Raw genomic sequence first — 19,807 nt, 5'->3', positions numbered from 1 at the left:
GGAAGCTACGGACCGGACGGGCGGGGCCGAGGACCAATGGCCGGTCATGTCTGGGAGGCGCCAGGCCAATCGGAGGGGTGGAGGCGGAGCCTCGGAGGGCCCGGAAGCTGGCCCGGCTTGGCCCGAGCCATGGCGGCTGCGGCGGCGGCCCCGGTGGGGTGCCAGGGGGCCGCAGGGGACCCGGGGCGGAGCCGGAGCGCCCCCGGGGAAGTCATCCACCTGAACGTGGGGGGCAAGAAGTAAGTCCAAGCCCCGGCCCCGGAGGGCCCAGTCCTGGTTGGGGGACCCCGGCGGGCATGCGCCCCGCACCCTTCTCTGCGCCCATATCTCGGAGGGGGAGACTGAGACCCGGCGGGCCCCTCCCAACCCCCGACCTGCCGCCCTGCCCCCGCTGATACTCCTCTTTTCTTCCCAGGTTCAGCACCTCCCGCCAGACACTCACCTGGATCCCCGATTCCTTTTTCTCCAGGTGACTGGGGGTGGCCCTGGGGGGGAGCAAGGGAATGAATGTCCCCCTTGGGGACCTGGCACCCCTCTCTGCCTCTCTCGGGGAACCCCCCACTCAGACCCTCACCCCCCTTTTCTGCTTCCCCCAGCCTCCTGAGCGGGAGGATTTCCACCTTGAAGGATGAGACAGGAGCAGTGAGTTTGAGGGGCCCCAGGCTGGGAGCCGGGAGGGGTGTGGTGGCATATTCCCCACTCTGACCACCTCTTCTCATTTCCCCCAGATCTTTATCGACAGGGACCCCACAGTCTTTGCCCCCATCCTCAACTTCCTGCGTACCAAGGAGCTGGACCCCAGGTAGGCCCCTGGGGGAAGAGGGTGGGTGGCATGCCCCCCCCACCCTCACCCCCCCAGCAGAGCAGGGAGATGGGAGGGGGAGGGGGCCCCTTGCCTCAGCCTGACCTGGCCCTGCCTCATCAGGGGTGTCAACGGCTCCCTTCTCCTGCATGAAGCCCAGTTCTACGGGATCACCCCTCTGGGTACGTCAGCTTCCCTCCCCTCCTCTCCCCTCCCCGGCCCACCCCTCAGTAGCATTTTTGAAGCATCTCCATCATGCCAGGCATGCCAGTCACTGGGCTGCTGCAGAGAAGGCTAGGTACAGCCCCAGGGAGCTTACACTCTAACAGGGCTAGAGGAGGGCTGGGATCTTCCTGGGGGAGTGGGGAGCTCCCTGTTATATTAGGAAGCAAGAACTACCCAGGCTGAGAGAGCACTTGGGGTTCAAATGATGTGCTTGGGTGGGGGGTGTGGAGGAACTCCAGAAGAAAAGGATCCAGTGGGCCAGCGTGAGCCCAGGAACCTCCTCCTCCCAAGTCTGCCATCCCTCCCTAGTTCGACGCTTGCAGCTCCGGGAGGAACTGGACCGGTCATCCTGTGGGAATGTCCTTTTCAACGGATACTTGCCTCCTCCGGGTAGGGCCTGTGGGGCTTTGTCTCTTCCCTGGGTAGATGGGAGCCACGGATGGGTCTGGGGAACAATTTAGAAAGTAAAAGAGACCAATTCGCAGCTTCTTCCAGTGCCCGCAGTGCCCCCAGCCCCTTGTGTCCTGTGCCAGGGGCACTAATGGGAATCGGAGCCCCAGGTGGGGCAAGAGAGGCAGCTCCTGTGAGGCCCTCCTGCGAGGACACTTTGGCCATTTGTAGAGGACACAAAAGTGGAATCAGGCTGAAGGGTCAGCCCAAGCCAGACCTGTGGGGCTTTCAGGGCCAGCCAGAGGAGGGTGTCTTTGATCCGGAGATAATGGGGGACTCACACCCACCACTGCCCTCCCCTCGCTTTCTAGTTTTCCCAGCAAAGCGGAGAAATCGGCACAGCCTAGCAGGGCCACAGCTGTCGGGCGGCCGGCCAGCCCCCGTGCGCCGCAGCCACACCATGCCCCCCAACTTGGGCAACGCCGGGCTGCTGGGGAGGCTGCTAGAAGACAAAGCACCCATGCCCCCCTCAGGTACCTCTCTGACACCTAACCCAAGGCCCTACCGCTCTGCCACAGAGATCCCCGGGCACTCTTTCTAAGCCATGTGGGAGATGGGCCGTGACCTCCGGGCTCCCCCTCATCTCCTTGTGGCCCCCCCAGGGGCTCCGGACGAGCCAGGCATGGTGAGGCTGGTCTGCGGCCATCACAACTGGATTGCTGTGGCCTACACGCAGTTTCTGGTGTGCTACAGGTATGACCGAAGAGGCTGGAGGACGGAGATGGAGAGGTGGACATGGTCAGAAAGGAAGTCAGGGCCTGGAGGTTGGAGGTTTAGGAGAAAGTAATCAGACCCAGGGAGTCAGGAGGTCTGGAGATGGGAGTCCAGAGGCTGGAACCCCAAGGAGCCCCGGGGAGAGCTCAGGGATGGATGAGAGGGTTAAGGAAGGAGCTGGGGTACCCTGGACCTTTGAGGGGGTGTAAGAGGTATCAAGACATGGAGGGAAATAATGGACTCTCAGTATGGAAGGAGGTCAGGGAGGAGAGAGGGTTGGGGGGACTAGAGATATCAGAAAGGCCAGAGATGGGCCTGGGAGCTTGAGGCAGGAGGCCTAGTCATGAACCAGACAGAGAGAGAAAGCGTGTATATGTGTGCGCGGACACGGGTACAAGGGAGGCTGGGTGGGAATGATACTCTTGGTGCTCTCCAGGCTGAAGGAGACGTCGGGTTGGCAGTTGGTGTTCTCTAGCCCAAGACTGGACTGGCCCATCGAGCGCCTGGCACTGACTGCCCGCGTTCCTGGTGGCGCCCTGGGCGAGCATGACAAGATGGTAGCTGCAGCTGCCGGCAGCGAGATCCTGCTCTGGGCCCTCCAGGCTGATGGCAATGGCAGTGAGATTGGTGGGGACCAATGTCCCCCTCCCACCACATGTGAACCCTGCCCCGAGCTCCCTGGCCCCCAACCCCTCTCCTCCCTCGGCCTCAGTCTCTCACACTTTCGGGGCCCTTTGCCTTCGTCCTTCCCTACAATTCCTTGCCCAGCTCATCCCCAGGAGATTCTTTTTCTCGTCCCAGGGCCCCCAGTGCAAGCCTTCTCTGACTGCTCCGTCCCTCACCCTTGCCTTTTAGACACCTAAGTTATGGGTTTCCTTGACTTTCTCTCTGCCCCCTTCCTGGTGGACTCAGAGTGGGGGGAGGGTCCCTACTTCCTGCCCTGCCTCCTTCCCATTCCTGTCATGACTCTTCTCCCTCTTATTCTCCCTGGGTTGCCCTTTAAGGGGGGCAGTCCTCAGACTGATAAGCATACCATCCCCTCATCTTTTCCCCCATCTGCCCCTGGGCCAGGCGTCTTCCAGCTGGGTGTCCCTGTTGAGTCTCTGTTCTTCGTGGGAAACCAGCTCATTGCTACCAGCTCCACAGGCCGCATTGGGGTCTGGAACGCAGTTACCAAGCATTGGCAGGTTCGTGGGAGAGAAAACCATCTCAGAGACCTTTATATTCTCCCTCCCTGGGGTGCCCACCCCTATGCCAGTCCCTGGGAAAGGAGGAGGATGGAGGGAACTTCTCAGATGAGGTTCGGGGCCAAGAGTGAGCTAGAATGAAGAGCTCACTCTGGGGTACTGGAGGAAGATGGGAGGAAGGGGGCGAAACCCAAGAGGTCCCTAAAGAAGAGGAGAATATGGAGTGGGCAGAAGGCCAAGAGGATGGAAGACAACCTGAGAAAAGGGGAGAAAGTACTGAATGGTACTCAGTTTCCCTCTTGTGGACTTGACAATCTCTAAAAACCTGTTGTCCCTGGAAATTCTTGGAAGGAAGGAAGAAGGGAAGGGAGAGAGGGAGGAAGGGAGGGTGGACAGAAAGGGAGGGAGGGGAGGATTATTAAGGACCTTACTATTTGTTCCCTGGGACCTGGAGAGCTTGCCCCTTCCCTTCCCTGCCTGCCCATCTCCCTTGCCCACTTACCCTTCTTCTCTTGCCCAGGTCCAGGAAGTGCAGCCCATCACCAGCTATGATGCTGCTGGCTCCTTCCTGCTGCTCGGCTGTAACAATGGCGCTATCTACTACCTAGGTGAGGCCCAAGGCCCCAGGCCTGCCCCTGCCTCCCTGGGTGACTGGGCATGTCTTCTTTGCCTCTCCCTGGCTCCCCCTCAGTTGTCTGCCTGCTTCTGGGGTGCTCAGAGCCTTCCCATAGCTGGGTTTCTGGCAGGAAGTGGTGGTGCAGAGGCTTCTCCTTGAGAGCCCTTGTCCCTTCCATCCCCCAGATGTGCAGAAGTTCCCCCTGCGGATGAAGGACAATGATCTGCTAGTGAGCGAGCTGTACCGAGACCCAGCCCAGGATGGCGTCACTGCACTGAGTGTCTATCTCACACCCAAGACCAGTGAGCTTCTCCCTGACCCTGGCCAGCTGACCGCCACTTCCAGGCTCCTCTCTTTGAAACTCTTCCCCCATCTCTGCCCCTTCTGCCCCGTCTCTTCTGTCCCTGCCTCTGCTATTCCCTCCCCATCCCACATCTCCCTTTTGTGTCTCGATCTCCCTTCTCTGCCCCTTCTTCGCCTGCCGTCTCCCCTATCTCTCTGTCTCCCACCCCACATCCTCAGGCCTCCCCATCTCTGACACTCTTTGCCTCCCTTGGCCCTAGGTGATAGCGGCAACTGGTTGGAGATTGCCTACGGCACCAGCTCTGGCGGGGTTCGGGTCATCGTGCAGCACCCAGAGACCGTGGGCTCAGGGCCCCAGCTTTTCCAGACTTTCACTGTTCACCGCAGTCCTGTTATCAAGATCATGCTGTCTGAGAAGCATCTCATTTCTGGTACGGGGGGGCTCAGCTTCTGCCCCCTGCCTAGCCAAGACTTAGACTAGGCCACAGTCTGAAGCCCACATGCCCACAGAGGAGGCCTCAGGAAAGGGGGTCAAGGGAGGGTGAGAAAAGGAGGTCAGGCCCTTGGGGGGGGGGTCATGGAAGGGAGTCAGGCCCCTGGGGGAGTCTCAGGGAAGAGGATCAGGTCACAGAGTCCTAAGGGTGGAGGGGAAGGACTCTCCTGTCCCCACTCTGTGGCTCCCACCATTGGCCTGTCTTTTCTCTGTAGTCTGTGCCGATAACAATCACGTGCGGACTTGGTCGGTGACCCGTTTCCGGGGCATGATCTCCACCCAGCCAGGCTCTACCCCTCTGGCCTCTTTCAAAATCCTCGCACTGGAGGCAGCTGACAGCCACGGGGGCTGCAGTGCTGGCAACGACATTGGTGACTGAGCGCCCCTGCCCAGGACCCCAGCTCATGATTCTCCCCTCCCACCCCCCAGCCTTGTCTGGTCAGCTCCATTCTGAGCCTTTGACCCCTCTGTCCCTTCTCACTGCTCCATCACTCTGCCTCGCAATCCTTTATCCTTCTACCTATTCACCCTGTCTTTTGGTTCCTCCATCTCCTCATCTTCTGCCCCCTCCCCATTCCCCATTAGCCCTTCCCCTCTGTGACTATGGGAGAGATCGAAATGGGAGGATTCTCTGTTCCTGATCCTTCCATCCTTATGTCTCCTTGTCCCATGAGGCTGCCATTTTCCCATTTATTTGAGCTTCTCTTCCCCTCAGCTGGGGGATTCCCTCCACCACAAATCTTAGGTCCTGTCCCTCATCCCCTCACAGTGGTTTGCTCCCTCTAAGGAGGGGCTGGTCCCGACTGATGCTAAGGAGAGTTTGGGGAGTGAGGATGGGCATTGGAGGGTCCCTGAAGAGGTCATATCAGACACTTCAGGGGCTAGCTGTGACCTTCAGGGTCTTGTGTAGGCCCATATGGGGAGCGGGACGACCAGCAAGTTTTTATCCAGAAGGTGGTGCCTAACTCCAGCCAGCTTTTTGTGCGGTTGTCGTCCACTGGCCAGCGGTGAGGCTCCCGAGGCCCCTTACCCTGCCCTCTTATCCCCCTTCCCTGCCCCCCTTGGGTCCCAAACCATGGCATTGGGAAAAAGTGGATTCTAGGCCAGAATGGGTGAGAGGGAGGAGAAGGGAGAGCCCAGGAGAGGGAGTCCAGGGAGGGGCAGAGTCTGGCTCCTGGGACCCAGAGAGAGCAAGCCCTGCCTCCTCCCCTTGGACCAGGGTGTGCTCAGTGCGCTCTGTGGACGGCTCTCCCACCACGGCCTTCACCGTCCACGAGTGTGAGGGTTCCCGGAGGCTGGGCTCACGGCCCCGACGCTACCTCCTCACCGGCCAAGCCAATGGCAGCCTGGCCATGTGGGACCTTACCACGGCCATGGACCGGCTGGGCCTGGCACCAGGTAGGCCCTCCGCCCCTTCCCCTCACTGTGGTGGGGCTCCCCCAGGCTGCTCCCCGGAGTTCTGGACATGGAAGTGTTGGTCAGGCAGGTCCGGATTCTAGTGGTGCCACCTGTGAAGCCTCAGACATGTGGCAGCTTGTCTCAGCCTTGATTTCCTCATCTTGAGGATGAGAGAGTTGGCCTAGCGCAGGGGTGGTGAACCTTTTAGAGACTGCGTGCCTGTGCCCCTCCCCAGACAGGGGCGGGAGGAAGCGCTCCCATTGGGCTGCCAGGCAGGGGGGCGGGTCATGCGATGACTGTCCTCAGGCCCATGGAGAAGGGGAGGGGAGCAGCCCCAGCTGAGTCCCTCCAGCTTTCTATTAATGACTCTGGCGGGAGACTGTGCGTGCCCACAGGGAGCTCCGTGCAGCCTTCTTTGGCACCCGTGCCACGGGCTCGCCACTACGGGCCTAGAGGATCTCTGGCCTCCCTTCAGGCTCTGACCCTCAGCTCTGCTAACCCCCTGTTCCCCTCTACACTGACCCTGACCCAGTCCCTGTCCCTGCAGTGGACGGCCTGACGGAGGAGGAGTTGTTGGGACAACTGGAACAATGTGAGCTGGCCCCTCCTGGGCCCACCGTGCGCAGCCTGGCCCCCAGTCCTTCACCCCGGACTTCCATGTGCAGGTATGTGGGAGGGGCTTCCAGGGGCCCACTGTGAGGAGAGCAATGGAGAAGGGCACGGAAGGCCCTTGCAGGGGCGCCTGCTCTGCTCTCCAGCGGGGATAGCGGTCCCCTGGGTCCAGCTCCCAGGCAAGGACTTGTGTGTAGTTGGTTGGGTCTCATCTCTGATCACAGAGGGAACAGGGGGAGGACAGGTGACTTCCCACATTTTTACTGACTTGCATTTCTACCCCCAATCCCACAGCCTCCAATCAGAGGCTAGCATGGACTCCAGTCCCAGTCGTCGAGGGAGTCTGGGCCCTCCCCAGCCAGAGGCCCGGAGGAGGGGGACTGGTAGCTTTGTGGAACGGTGTCAGGAGCTAGCCCGGAATGGGCCAGACCCCCGCCGGCCTCCCACCCCAGCCCCCAGGCCTCACCCAGGCCCCGGGGGTCCTCTATTAACTCCCAAAGCTCCGCTCAGCGAGACGTCCTTCTGAAACTGCCTGGCCTTCCTAAGGGAGGCCTTGTGAGGTGCCTTCAACAACCTGTCCCCATCTGTGTGCATCCTCCTGACCTCTCTCCATCACCCTGGCGGCAGGGCTGGGGTTCCCATGGAGCTGTCTCTGTTACAACTCTGCCATAAGAAGCCAAAGCCACCCTATGTTCCCCCCACTGCAAACCAATAAAATGTTCCCATTATTGTCTCCAGTGCTCCCGTCTCTCATTTCTCCCTGGTTCGAGCGCTAAGTTACCGCTTGCCACAGTTTGAACGTATTGTGTTCCCCGGCCATCTTCCCTGCAGCTGCCACTGGGGAGGGAGGAAGGAAGGGGAGGTCAGGTCTGGCCTGTGGGAGCTTTGAATGCCAGGCCAAGGAATCCAGCCTGGATTTGTGGGTGATATAGAAGCCAGAATGATACCTGAGGCAGGCCTGAAAGAATGGGCCTCTGTAATTTCTGAGAAAACACCAGGGTCTTTGAAGCCCTCCAGAGAGCAAGAGCTGTGCCACAGCAGGAGAGACGTCCCAATTTCCCCCCAAAAAGGAAGAGTTGACTTGCAAATGACAGGTCAGGCTCTTTGACCTTGCCATTCTAGGATGTGTGGTTATTAAGAGAATGGTTAGTAAATACCAACAAAAGGAAGTGGTGATTGCAGCAAGCCAGTATGTTTCAGGAACAGCTCATGCCTCCACTAACCTCATTTCCTTTGAAAACAGGAGTGGTAAGTTCATAAATGAGGGAAATGCCAGAGAAAGTTTACCTAACTTTATAGCAAAGTGCTTTCATGCCATTAGGGACCAGAAGTGATGTGGACTAGACCAAATACAGTTATGGGGATCCCTCTGACCCCTAGGACCAGCCATCCTAGTCAGTGTTGACCACCAGGTCTCTAGTGGAGTGTCTCAGGGATCTTCCTTGTGGATAAAGTCATAGATGGTGCAATGCTGCAAGAGATTGCATTGGATGACAAAGTTGGGCTCAACAGGCTTGGTTGTAGGGTTGAATTTAATAGGATGAAACTTATTTTTTACAAATATATGTATATATATATATATTATATACTTCATAACCACCACCATCAAACATTTAACTAAACAACTGCATAAAGAATTACGTGTAAAACCACAAACTCCACATTTTTTTACAATTTGTTTAAAAATATGAAATTCTACGTGTGCTAAATTAGTACATTGTTTGCTTTTGAGTTCTCTCTGGATTTGTTTTATCTGAATACCTTTCTCTTGATTTTGTGGCTATTATTTTTTTAATATAATCATAGCACATATTTTATTCTCTTTCCTTCTCTTTATCTCTTCATATGTTTTCCTTATTCTCTTTATATTTCTAATATTTGTATTTTCTAATACCATGATTCAGTCCATTACATTCAAATATTACAATCTTTTCAGCCTTTTCTCCCATTCATTGCATATGTGTTATTTCTAGTTATTTTGTGATAACAAAGCTTCCATGAATATTCTCATACATACACAGCTTTTTGCACTTTCAATAATGCCCTTAGAACCTACCTCTAGTAATGAGATGCCTAGGTCTATGAGCATTGACAGCTTTATAGCTCATGATGTATATTTTCATCTCATTAGAAAAAAAGTCACGACTGCTCTAGCAATGTAATATTAGACCTGTTTTGCTATGTTCCTATCAGCATTTATTTTGCTCACATTTAAATTACCTGGTTTTCATTTAATGTACATTACCACGACCATATTTAGCTAAATTGGTCCTTAAGCAGTGGACACAATCTGTTGCCAGAACCATACTCTTTCCAAAACCAAGTCTTTCCAGCTTGATCATACCCAGTGGAACTTTTGTTCCAGGAACACAATCCCTCAGGAATGCAGGATTATTTCCATAGTATGATGAGTATTAAAGAAAGACTTTTGCGAAATATTTATGTTCTCTAAACCATTGTTGTCCTAGAAACTATGAATTATATGTGTGCTCAGGCTTAAATCTACTATTAACCACATGCAGGAGTATAGGGGCTTTCTAGATATCTATTATATTTAACTTATCTAAGGTTCTGTTTATCTCCTTAACATCATATTTTTTATTAGATTTATCTAGTTCTGAGAGGGGAAAATTAAAGTCTGCTACTATTATTATTTTGTTATCTTTCCATTCGTATCTCAATTGGTTTTTCCCCTAAATACCTGGAATAAGATGAAATTTAATAGGGATAAATGTAAGGGTGGAAGTTTGAAAAAGATCTGGATATTTCGATATGAGTCAGCAAATTCAACCTCATTTCACAGATGAGGAAAATTAGGGATAGAGTTTGAGTGACTTGCTCAGGGTCCCACAGCTAGTACCTGAGGTGGGATTTGAACCCAATTCTTCCTGATCCCAGGTCCTACACCTTATCCAAAATCACCCTGTCTCTTAAAACTATACCATCTTTTTTTAAGCAGAGACTTTTTTTCAGTTTCAAATTCTCCCTATTTCCCCTCCTTTGTTATTGAGAAGGCAAGAAAAATAAATCCAATTATACTTCTGTATAGTCATAGTCATTCCAAGAAAAAAGGGAAAGAAGGAAGGAAAAATATATTTCAATCTAAACTTAATCCATCAGCTTTCTAGCAAGAGGGGGACAGCATGTTTCATCATGAGTCCTTTGGAATTGTGGTTAGTTATGTTGATCAGAGAAGCAAAGTCTTTCAAAGTTGATTATCTTTATAATTATTTTGCTGTTACTGTGTAATTCAATGTGCTGGTTCTGCTTACTTCACTCTGGATCAGTTCATACAGGTCTTCCCATCCTTTTCATTTCTTACAGCACCGTTCACTACCATGGAAGAAATATTCAGCAAGGATATAGCACTGGCATGGGGCAATGCATCTAGGAAACTCATCTGGTCCCTGGACAGTGGGACATCTGTCAAGTCTGAGGGGCATCCATTCATGGGCTTTTTTACACCCTTGCTTTGTCAATGAATTAAGCCCCAATCCCCTGGACCAATCCTTTTCAGAGATGACTTCTCTGCCTTTTAGGGGAAAACTACTTTATTCTATCTGGTAGGGACCCTTAAAAATGCAGTTCCTACTAAGCTGGGTAAGATCTGGAGTATTGTACGTGGTTCTAGAGTTCACTTTTTTAAAAACTCAACAAAACTATATTAAAAATATTAGTTTATAAATGGAGTTGGTATCATCAGAAAGTACAAATATAACATTAAAGCAGAAATCCCCATAGCTTGGTAAGGGGTAGGAGTAGCTGGAGCTGGCTAAGACAAGAGAATGGGAGGGGGAAAGGGATTAAGTATTTATTAAGTACCTATTATTGCCAGGTGCTCTACTAAGCACTACAAATATCTTTTGGTCCTCACAATAACTCTGGGAGATGGGAGCTGTTATTATTCCTATTTTATAGTTGAAGAAACTGAATTAAACAGGGGTTAAGTGATTTGTCCAAGATCACACAGTTAATAAGTGTGTGAGTCTGAATTTGAACTCAGGTGTTTCTGACTCTGGATCTAGTGAGCTATCAGCCTTCCTGATAAGCATCTATCAAATACAGTATAAACAGAATTCTGGTTCAGGTATGGGTAGAACTAAATAATATATAATATATATTATATAATATATATAAATAATATATAATAAATAATAAATGGCCTCTATGTCTAGACCATGAGATTCTGTGATCAGGACTGGGCTCTGTGTTGTGGACTCCAATGGAGGATTAGCCACCATTGGATTTTTCAAATTTTAGAGCAGGAATGGATCTTAGAAGGCTTCTTGTTAGATAGATAGGAAAACTGAACCATAAACTGAACCTGAGGGAAACTGAAACCTCTGTCCTTTTCATTTCTGATAGATCTGGTCCAGAACTCACCCAGAATGGGAAATTTGAGGACTAGGGTGAGAGGTGGTGGTGGGCATACCTCCGGAACCATAGATTGCTTCTCAAAGGACCACAGTTAAGGATCAGGACCTTTGTAAACCTGAACCTAAAACCTAAAACAAGTCCCATCATCATCTTTCTATGGGCCAGTCTCCCTGGTGCCCAGAAGGAGCTGGAACATATCTCCTGTTGCCCACTGGAGTGTGCTGGGAAGGTCTGACCCTAGTTCTGCTCATCCGTTTTGCCCTTCCTGGACCTCAGATGGACCGGAGTGCCTCAGGATATAGGATATTCAAGAAGAGAATGCTAGTCTGGGATGCTGTGGAGATTTTTATACAGGTGTGCGATAGAATCTCTGAAGTCCCTTCCGATTATGAGGTTCTACAATTCTGTGAAGTCTGTTGTCTTCCATTGATTGGGGGACCAATGAAGACCAGTCTAGAACACAAAGTGCCTAGGACATAGCAGAGGTAATATTTGGATAGAGGGGACATCCCAGTCAGATGCTATTTGTAAGAGTCACAATGAGGCAAGGGAATGAATGACAAACTGGGGCAGATTCAGGATCATGAAGAAACTGGAAAGCATTACTTGCCATTTGCTAAAGAATTGATTCAATGCTCTGTATCTTCTTTTAAAGCAAAGGCAATTTAGATTTTTTAAAAATGTTGTTGTCTTAGAATCGATGCTAAGCATCCATTCCAAGACAGAAGAATGGTAAGGGCTAGGCAATTGGAGTTAAATGACTTGCTCAGGATCAGATAGCTAGAAAGCGTCCGAGGTCAAATTTGAACCCAGAACCTCCCATCTCCAGGCCTGGCTCTCTATTCATTGAACCACCTAGCTGCCCCTGAAATTTTTATTCTTCTGCCCACAAGGGAAGAGCTCTAACAAAATATGCAAACAGGTTCTTTTCTGAAATGGGACAAATCTGAACATTTTATAGTCTTTCTCAATGAATCAAGAAGACAAAAAGATAAGTAAAGAGCAGTGTGGAGCTGGGAGCAGTTGGAACCTTCCAGGAACAAGTAGTATATAAAAACAATAAGGTTCCAGCAAGATGAGCAGTTGTTTTCCGTTGTATTTCCATTCCATTCCCAGAGGGAGATGGCCAAGTTTACCATGGGAAAGACAATTTCCCTTAATCCTTCAGAATAGCAATACCTAGTGTGACCATAGCCCTTTGCTAGAATGTCAAGTTCTAGTACAAAAGAAAAAGCTATGCCTAGAATCCTATTTCAGGGGTCAGTTGAAAAAACTGGGAATATATTCTCAAATATGCTTGGTATTTAATAAATGCTGATTAATGTATTGAGGTGAGGCTGGACCAGACCAAGTATGCACCAAAGAAATTCACAGTGGAAGAAACAAAATCTTGGAAAGCATCAGGCAATAATTTTACACCTCATCTCAGGGAAGGCACCAAAAGAATGTTTAAAAAAATCATCAACAGTATTAATGGCCCTCTTGATGAAAGAGATGCAAATTAAAATAACTCCAAGGTACCACCTCACACCTTTCAGATCAGCCAACATGACAGTAAAGGAAAATGATCATTGTTGGAGGGGATGTGGCAAAATGGGACACTAATGCATTGTTGGTGGAGTTGAGAACTGATTCAACCATTCTGGAGGGCAATTTGGAACTATGCCCAAAGGGCTATAAAATTGTGCATATCCTTTGACCCGTCATAACACTACTGGCTTTGTATACCAAAGAGATCATAAAAAAGGGGAAAGGTCCTACTTGGGCAAAAATATTTATAGCTTCTATTTTTGTGGTGGCAAAGAATGGGAAGTTGAGGGGATGTCCATCAACTGGGGAATGGCTGAACAAATTTATGGTATATTTTGGTGATGGAGTATTATTGTGCTATGAGAAAAGATGAGCAGAATAATTTCAGAGAAAAGCTTGGAAGACCTACATGAAATGATGCAGAGTGAAATAGAAGCACTGGGAGAACATGGTACACAGTGATAGCAGTACTGTATGATGATCAACTGTGAAAGACTTTGCTACTCTTAGCAATGTAATGATCCAGGACGATTCAGAAGGACCTATGACAAAGAATGCTTTCACCTCTAGAGAAAGAACTGTTGGCATCAGATGCAGATCAAAGCCTACTATTTCTCACATTAGTTTATTTATGGTTTTATTTTGAGGTTTTGCTTTTATATGAGTATTCTCTTACAACAATGACCAGTATGGAAATACGTTTTGATTGATAGCACATATATAACCCAGATCAAATTGTTTACCATCTCTAGGAGTGGGGAGGGAAGGGAAGGAGGGAGGAAAAACATGTTGAAAATTATTATTATATGTAATCGGGAAAATAAAATATCTTGGAAGAACCCCCCCCAATATTATATATTATATATATTATATGTATTATATATTTCCCTCAATAGCTGCAATCATGTTTAATTCCGCCTTAAAAACAAATCTTGGGGGCAGCTGGGTAGCTCAGTGGATGGAGAGCCAGGCCTAGAGATGGGAGTCCAAATCTGACTTCAGACACTTCCCAGCTGTGTGACCCTGGGCAAGTCACTTGACTCCCATTGCCTACCCTTACCACTCTTCCACCTAGGAGCCAATACACAGTATTGACTCCAAGATGGAAGGTGAGGGGTTTTTAAAAAACACAAACAAATCTTCCCTTGATTTTAACCAAAAAGATCAAGAAACAATTTATTTTCAGTCTTGCTATGAATTGACTCTATATGTATCAAAAGCCTCCATGAAGAAAATATGAGAAGGGAACAGACAGATTGTTGTAAAGCCTTTTCTACATTTGACCGTATTTTTAAAATTTTTGTCAAGATTACAGGTCGATACAATTTTAAATATCCACTTTCTGACATTTTGGAATCCATTACACCACATTTTTTTTAAAACCCTTGTACTTCGGTGTATTGTCTCATAGGTGGAAGAGTGGTAAGGGTGGGCAATGGGGGTCAAGTGACTTGCCCAGGGTCACACAGCTGGGAAGTGGCTGAGGCTGGGTTTGAACCCAGGACCTCCTGTCTCTAGGCCTGACTCTCACTCCACTGAGCTACCCAGCTGCCCCCAATTTTTTTTTTAAGTAACATCACTGCTTCAAATGGGAAGAGAATCCCTAAACCCTCTGTGTTTATCGATTAACAACAACAACAAAAACTGACTTGATAGAGGACAATGCAAACTGAAAGGTGCTCCTCCAATGGGGAATCTCTCATATATATTAAGACCATATTAGAGCCCTTAATAAATGAAACCATAAGAACAACTTCTATCATCCTTTCATCGTTATTATTTTTAGAGCCTTACCTTCAAGTCTCAGAATCAATACTGTATATGGGTTCCAAGGCAGAAGAGCGGTAAGGGCTAAGGCAATGAGGAGTAAATGACTTGCCCAGGGTCACACGGGAAGTGTCTGAGGCCAGATTAGAATCTCCCTTCTGTAAGCCTGACTCTCAATCCACTGAGCTACCCAGCTGCCCCCCCCCCCAATTAAACCATTATTAAAGGCATACTGGGTTCGGATCACACAACATATTTGAAATACTCAAAATTGGAAACCTAGAAGTAGAGTAGCCATACTTCAGTTATCCAGAGCACAGCAAGGACTGCGCTAGCCTTCAGGATGTTTGTGGCTCTCTGTGACTTAGAACCCAGAGACTCTGAGACTCTAGGACACTGAATTCCAAGATCAGGTAGAACCTAGCAGAATCATAAAGAACTCTGGAGTTAAAAGATCCATCGATCTATTAATCGTGTAGTCTGATCCACATCTGATGGAGAATTCCCCCCACAACACGCCCTCTACATGGCCAACCAGCCTCTAAATGAAGACCTCCAGAGGGTTTTCCTTCCCTCCTCCCTTCCATTCCTTGCCTCCTCCAATAGCGCATTGCAACCATGGACAGCTCTTCTCATTAGGAAGGTTTTGGGTGGTTATTTGTCTTTGTTTTCTGATTTCACACTTCAATTTGCCTCTTCCATCATGCTTCTAGTTCCGTCCTCTGGAACCCAAGAGAGCAACTCTAATCTCTCTTGCATATGTTAATCCTTGAAATATTTGAGAAAGCTCTCTTGGCACCCCCGCCCCCCATCTTCTCTTTTTCAGGCTACACATGCCCAGTTCCTTCTCCCTATCTTCATATGGCATGGGCAGCAGACCTTTTCACCACTCTCTAATTTCTCAACAACCTTCCTAAGTTGTGGCATTCAGCTGTGGTCTGAGCAGGGCAGAGGATGGCAAGGCAATCACCCCCTTGTTCCTTTTCCTGGAAGGCATGTCTTTTTTTTTTTTAAACCCTCACCTTCCGTCTTAGAGTCAATACTGTGTATTGGCTCCAAGGCAGAAGAGTGATAAGGGCTAGGCAATGGGGGTTAAGTGACTTGCCCAGGGTCACACAGCTGGATGGCATGCCTTTTGGTGGATGCTAAGATCACAAGAGCTTTGGGGGGCTGCTGTCTCACTGCCAGCGGCCTAGAACCCAGGGTGGTGACCCAGATCCCAAGCGAGTCTAGAGTATAGTCTAGAATCTCCAAATAAGAACCCAAGAACGTAAGGGTGACCCAGAAAGGACAGTGGAGGCCAGTAACTGCCCCGCTCCATTTTTCTCTCTTCAGCTTCCCTTGGACCAGGATGGAGATGTAGTTGCTTAGCAACCAGAGGGTGCCGTTGTGATGACTCAAAGGAGGAGGAGCCAGAGGTACGGAATCCTCTCTGTCCTAAGAACCTGGGGGGCTGGGGGGGGGGACGCCGGGAAATAGAATCCTCCCAGATTTGGAGGTGGGGTTGGGTTGGACTCCGCCCTGTTTTAAGAGGCGGGGCCACCTAGAGGCGGGGCTTCCAGGCCGGGAGGTGGAGGGTTTTCACCAAGCCTGAGCTGGCTGACCTGCCTCCCCCTCCCCACCTTCGGGTGAGAGACAGAGGCAGCGGTCTGGGGTGGCAGGGCAGACCTGGGTAGGGGCGAGAAGGCCCTGTTGAGGGTAGAGGACTCCGGAGTCCTGGCCTGGAAACCGCAGGTACCGGGGGCTGGGGACCATACACACCATCACACACACTCATTCTCTCTCCCCACCCATCAACCTCTCAGTCCCGAGCGCAGCGCGCGCTCATGGGGCCTCCCTCTCATAGGCTCCGGGGAGCCCTGGCGGCGGCTGCATCGGGGTGCCGAGGAAGAAGAGGAGGAGAAAGAGGAGGCACCGGCTAATGCTGCGAGGAGGCGCAGGGGCTGATGCAGCGCCTGGTGAGGGCCCGGAGACCCTCCCCCTCCCTCTCCTCCCCTTCCCTTCCTCATTCCTCTCTTCCTGGGGCAAGTCCCCTTCTCCGTGTGTGCGTGCACTTGCGTGTAATCGCGAGTATTCTCTGTGTCCCTGTGAATCTCTGCATGTGTCTGTGAAGCAGTGTGTATGATTGTGTATGGGCGGGCATGTCTATGGCCCTGTATTCATGTCCCTCGGTGTGTCTGTGTGCGCCTGGGAGCAGTTGGGTCCCTTCTGGAGATCTCCATGCGCATATAGGCTGCCCTCTGCATGTTTGGCACATCCATCTCCCTGCCTCTGGGCATCCCTGAGTCCTGTCTGGGCATCTGTGTGGGTGGAGCCCCCTCCCTGGGTACCTGGGAGTACTGGAGTGTGTGCTGGGAGTCCCTCCGGGTGGCAGGTGCCTTTTCTGTGTCTGTCTCTGAGCTCTTGTTTTCTGTGTGCCCCCCCCCCAGTACTTGTGTGTGTGCAGAGCTCTGGGTCCCAGCACAGCATCTCCTCGGCTCTCCCCCTAAAGTGCACTTCTGTCTGTGCTTGGGAGCAACCATGCGTCCAGAGCTGCCTGGGTTCATCTGTTTCCTTCTAGCTGTGTGTAATTCTTCATGTGCTTGGCTGCTTAGATTGCCTCCATTTAGCGCTGTCTCTAACAGTAGAGAATACACATTCATTCATTCATTCATTCATTCATTCATTCCACAAATATTTCCTCAGCTGCACAGTGCAGAGAGGGCCCTATGGGAGGGCATGGGCACGAGGGACATGAGAGATGAGGATCCAGCTCTGGCCATAACGTAGCTCCCAGGCTAGCAAAGGCTTTGAGTCAGACACAACCCAGGACATTAACTCACAGTCCTAGTGTACTGGGAAATAGGGAAAGCAAGGGTTATTACAGGAGAGTTGATGATTTCCCCAAGGACACACAGCAAGTTCCTTGAGGCAGAACTCGAATTCGGATCTCCGGATTCCAAGTCCAGGACCAGGATGAGAAGAGCAGGGTCAAGGGGAGAGGGCTTTAAATAGGAAACCAGCTGATGGAGAAGACTGGTGGGAGGGGAAGAACAGTATTAAAGAGGAAGAGTGAAGAGGACAGGGGTCCCTGAAGGCTTCCTGGAGGAGGTTGCCCCTGAGTTGGCCCTTCAATGGCAAGGAATTTTTTTTCCCATCTGTCAGTGGAATCCCAGCACAAAAGGGCTTGGATGGGCCTTAGAGACCGTTTCTACACTCAGGTTTTCAGCAGCCCCTGTGAGGACAAGCCCTGGGCGTGGTAGGGGGAAGGGAAGAGCTGCTTCTCTGTCTTTCTGGGTCTCCCTGGGTGTCAGGTGCTCCGTCTCCCAAATCTCTGTGATTGGCTGTCTGCTTTTTTTTCTGCCTCAGGGGTCCTTCCTGTCTGCCTGTCCCTGAGTCTTTTTGTCTCTCCCTATCTTCTGTCTCCGGGGTTACACAGCTCTGTCTCTGGCGTCTCCGTCTTTCTTTTGTGTCTCTGTGTTTTTATCCCTGTCCTTTTACCCGTGGGAAGGAGGCAGGGGGCGAGGGGTGAGACACCCCGCAGGGACCAGAAGTCTCGCTGCTGATGGGGGAGAATCAGCGGGTGGGTAGAGAGAGAGCCTCTTCCCTCGCTCCACCCTGCCTCCAGACTCCTCCTCAGCCTCTCCTGTGATTTCTTTAGGAGGAAGGGAGGTTGCGGATGGACGAGCCCCCGGAACCGGAGAGGGAGGAGAGGCTGCTGGCGCTGCTGGGCCTGGTGGGCACAGCACTCAACCTGCTGGTCCTCGTCTGTGTCTACGTCTACACCACCCTCTGAGCTGATGTCACCTACTGGGGACGGGGCCCGGGAAAACCCTCGAAGGTTTTCCATGGAGTCTATGGAGCTGGAGGCGGGGCCTGCACACCTCCTGAAGACTGGGTCTGCATGGAGGGGGCGGGGCCGGGGAGCAGGGGTGGGACTTGGAGCCGCTTTCTGAAGAAAGGGCCTTTGGTGGCGGGAGGCGGATCCTGGAGAGACGGGGAGGGAGCCTGCAAGAGAGGGTGGGGCCCAGACCTGCCTACGGAGGGCCGAACCCTTGGAACCGGAGAGGGGGCCGACTTTAGTCTCGGAAGGTGGGGCTAGATGGAGGGAGGAGGAGCAGGTAAGGAGGGGGCCGGCTCCTTTGGTGCTAGTCCAGACTTGGCACACCCCACTCTGCTAGGGGGCAGAATGAAGGAAGTCCCGCGGACTCTAGCTGTCTTGACCCCAGCGCTTCCCACATGGAGACTCAGTGAGGAGGGAGGAAGGTCTTGGCTCCCAACACTTCGATGCAGAGCCTGTCAGCTAGTCTACATCAGCGTGGAAGCAGATTCCCAGCTCAGCAGGGCTACCCCTCTCTCCGCAGTCCCTGCGGGACGGAAATCCTGCGTGGGGCCCCGGAGAGCTCTAAATCCGACAGCCAGAGGGTTTTGCTTCTCTCCAGAATCTGAGATTGGAGGTGCGGGAGGTTGGAGTCCCTTTTCCTGAGAATCCCTCTTGGAGTCTGGGGTGGGATCACATGGGATTCTCTTTTGTACAACCGAAGTTGAAATAAACCCGCCCTTGGCCATGGCAGAGTCAGCCTCCTCACTGCACCTGGGGCCAGCGGCTCGAGGATGGGACCTACTGCAAGATTTCCCGACTCCTAATCCCTCCCGCTCAGGCCTGTGGCACATAGCATGGACTCCTGCCCCCTAGAGAGTCCACGAGAGATGTCCTTTGCCATCCACCCGGGGGCCTTTCAAGGCACACACCCCACGCCCCCAAGTCCTCCGGGGCACCTGTCTCAGGCACCCCGCCCCCGTGGCATCTTCATTGGCTCATTCCAGGCACCCCCAGCCGGCATTGGGCTCTTATTGGTCAAGTCCGGCTCCCCTGGCCAGTGCCGCGCCCCCATTGGTCCAAAGTTGGAGCTGGGCAGCGGGGGGGGGGGGGGGAAAGTTGGTCTGGAGGAGCTGGCGGGGAGGGGAGGGCGGGGTAAGAGGAGGGAGCCCGGGGCGCGGGAGACAAGAGAGGCCAGAGTCAGGGACTGGACGGGACGGGGACAAGGGCAGGGACAGGCACACAGAGCAGGATAAGATGTTGCCTCCCTGCTCCAGCTGCCGCCTTCACCACCGCCCCCTCCTCCTCCTCCTGCTCCTCCTCCTCCTGCTGCTGGTCCAGGAGCCGCGCCCAGGCCAGGCCGTCGGGGCTGCAGGCACCCAGGGGAGTAGAGGCCGGAGCCGCCCAGGGGGACAGGCCCGGTAAGTCCGCTCTCTTCCCTGATTCGCTCCCTTTCCTCTCACTCTCAAATAGCAACCACCGGGGTGGAGGTGGGGTCGTTCACATGGACTGAAGTGGGTGGGGGGATGCCAAG

The 19,807-nt window shown here is 51.9% G+C and overlaps 1 protein-coding gene across 3 annotated transcripts; it reads left to right on the top strand.

The window, feature by feature from the left end:
• Positions 1 to 118: 118 nt before the first annotated feature.
• Positions 119 to 7,533, top strand: SHKBP1 (SH3KBP1 binding protein 1). 3 transcript variants are annotated; one of them, XM_044671143.1, is made up of 18 exons: positions 119 to 239; positions 416 to 469; positions 597 to 642; positions 729 to 802; positions 926 to 984; positions 1,337 to 1,417; positions 1,789 to 1,950; positions 2,080 to 2,170; positions 2,628 to 2,818; positions 3,263 to 3,378; positions 3,899 to 3,986; positions 4,180 to 4,296; positions 4,558 to 4,728; positions 5,006 to 5,161; positions 5,701 to 5,797; positions 6,010 to 6,188; positions 6,736 to 6,853; positions 7,095 to 7,533. In XM_044671143.1, exons 1-18 carry the CDS (start codon positions 130 to 132, stop codon positions 7,324 to 7,326), a joined length of 2,142 nt encoding a protein of 713 aa, XP_044527078.1. In that variant the 5' UTR covers positions 119 to 129; the 3' UTR covers positions 7,327 to 7,533. The 3 variants fall into 3 exon arrangements, with proteins under 3 accessions (XP_044527078.1, XP_044527080.1, XP_044527081.1); XM_044671145.1 differs by lacking the exon at positions 119 to 239 and having other exon boundaries at positions 1,258 to 1,417; XM_044671146.1 differs by lacking the exons at positions 119 to 239; positions 926 to 984.
• The last annotated feature ends 12,274 nt before the right edge of the window (positions 7,534 to 19,807 follow it).

Source organism: Gracilinanus agilis, chromosome 3 (assembly GCF_016433145.1).
Source record: "Gracilinanus agilis isolate LMUSP501 chromosome 3, AgileGrace, whole genome shotgun sequence".
In the NCBI taxonomy this organism is placed as follows: Eukaryota; Metazoa; Chordata; class Mammalia; order Didelphimorphia; family Didelphidae; genus Gracilinanus; species Gracilinanus agilis.
This window is presented reverse-complemented; position numbering and strand designations above follow the sequence as displayed.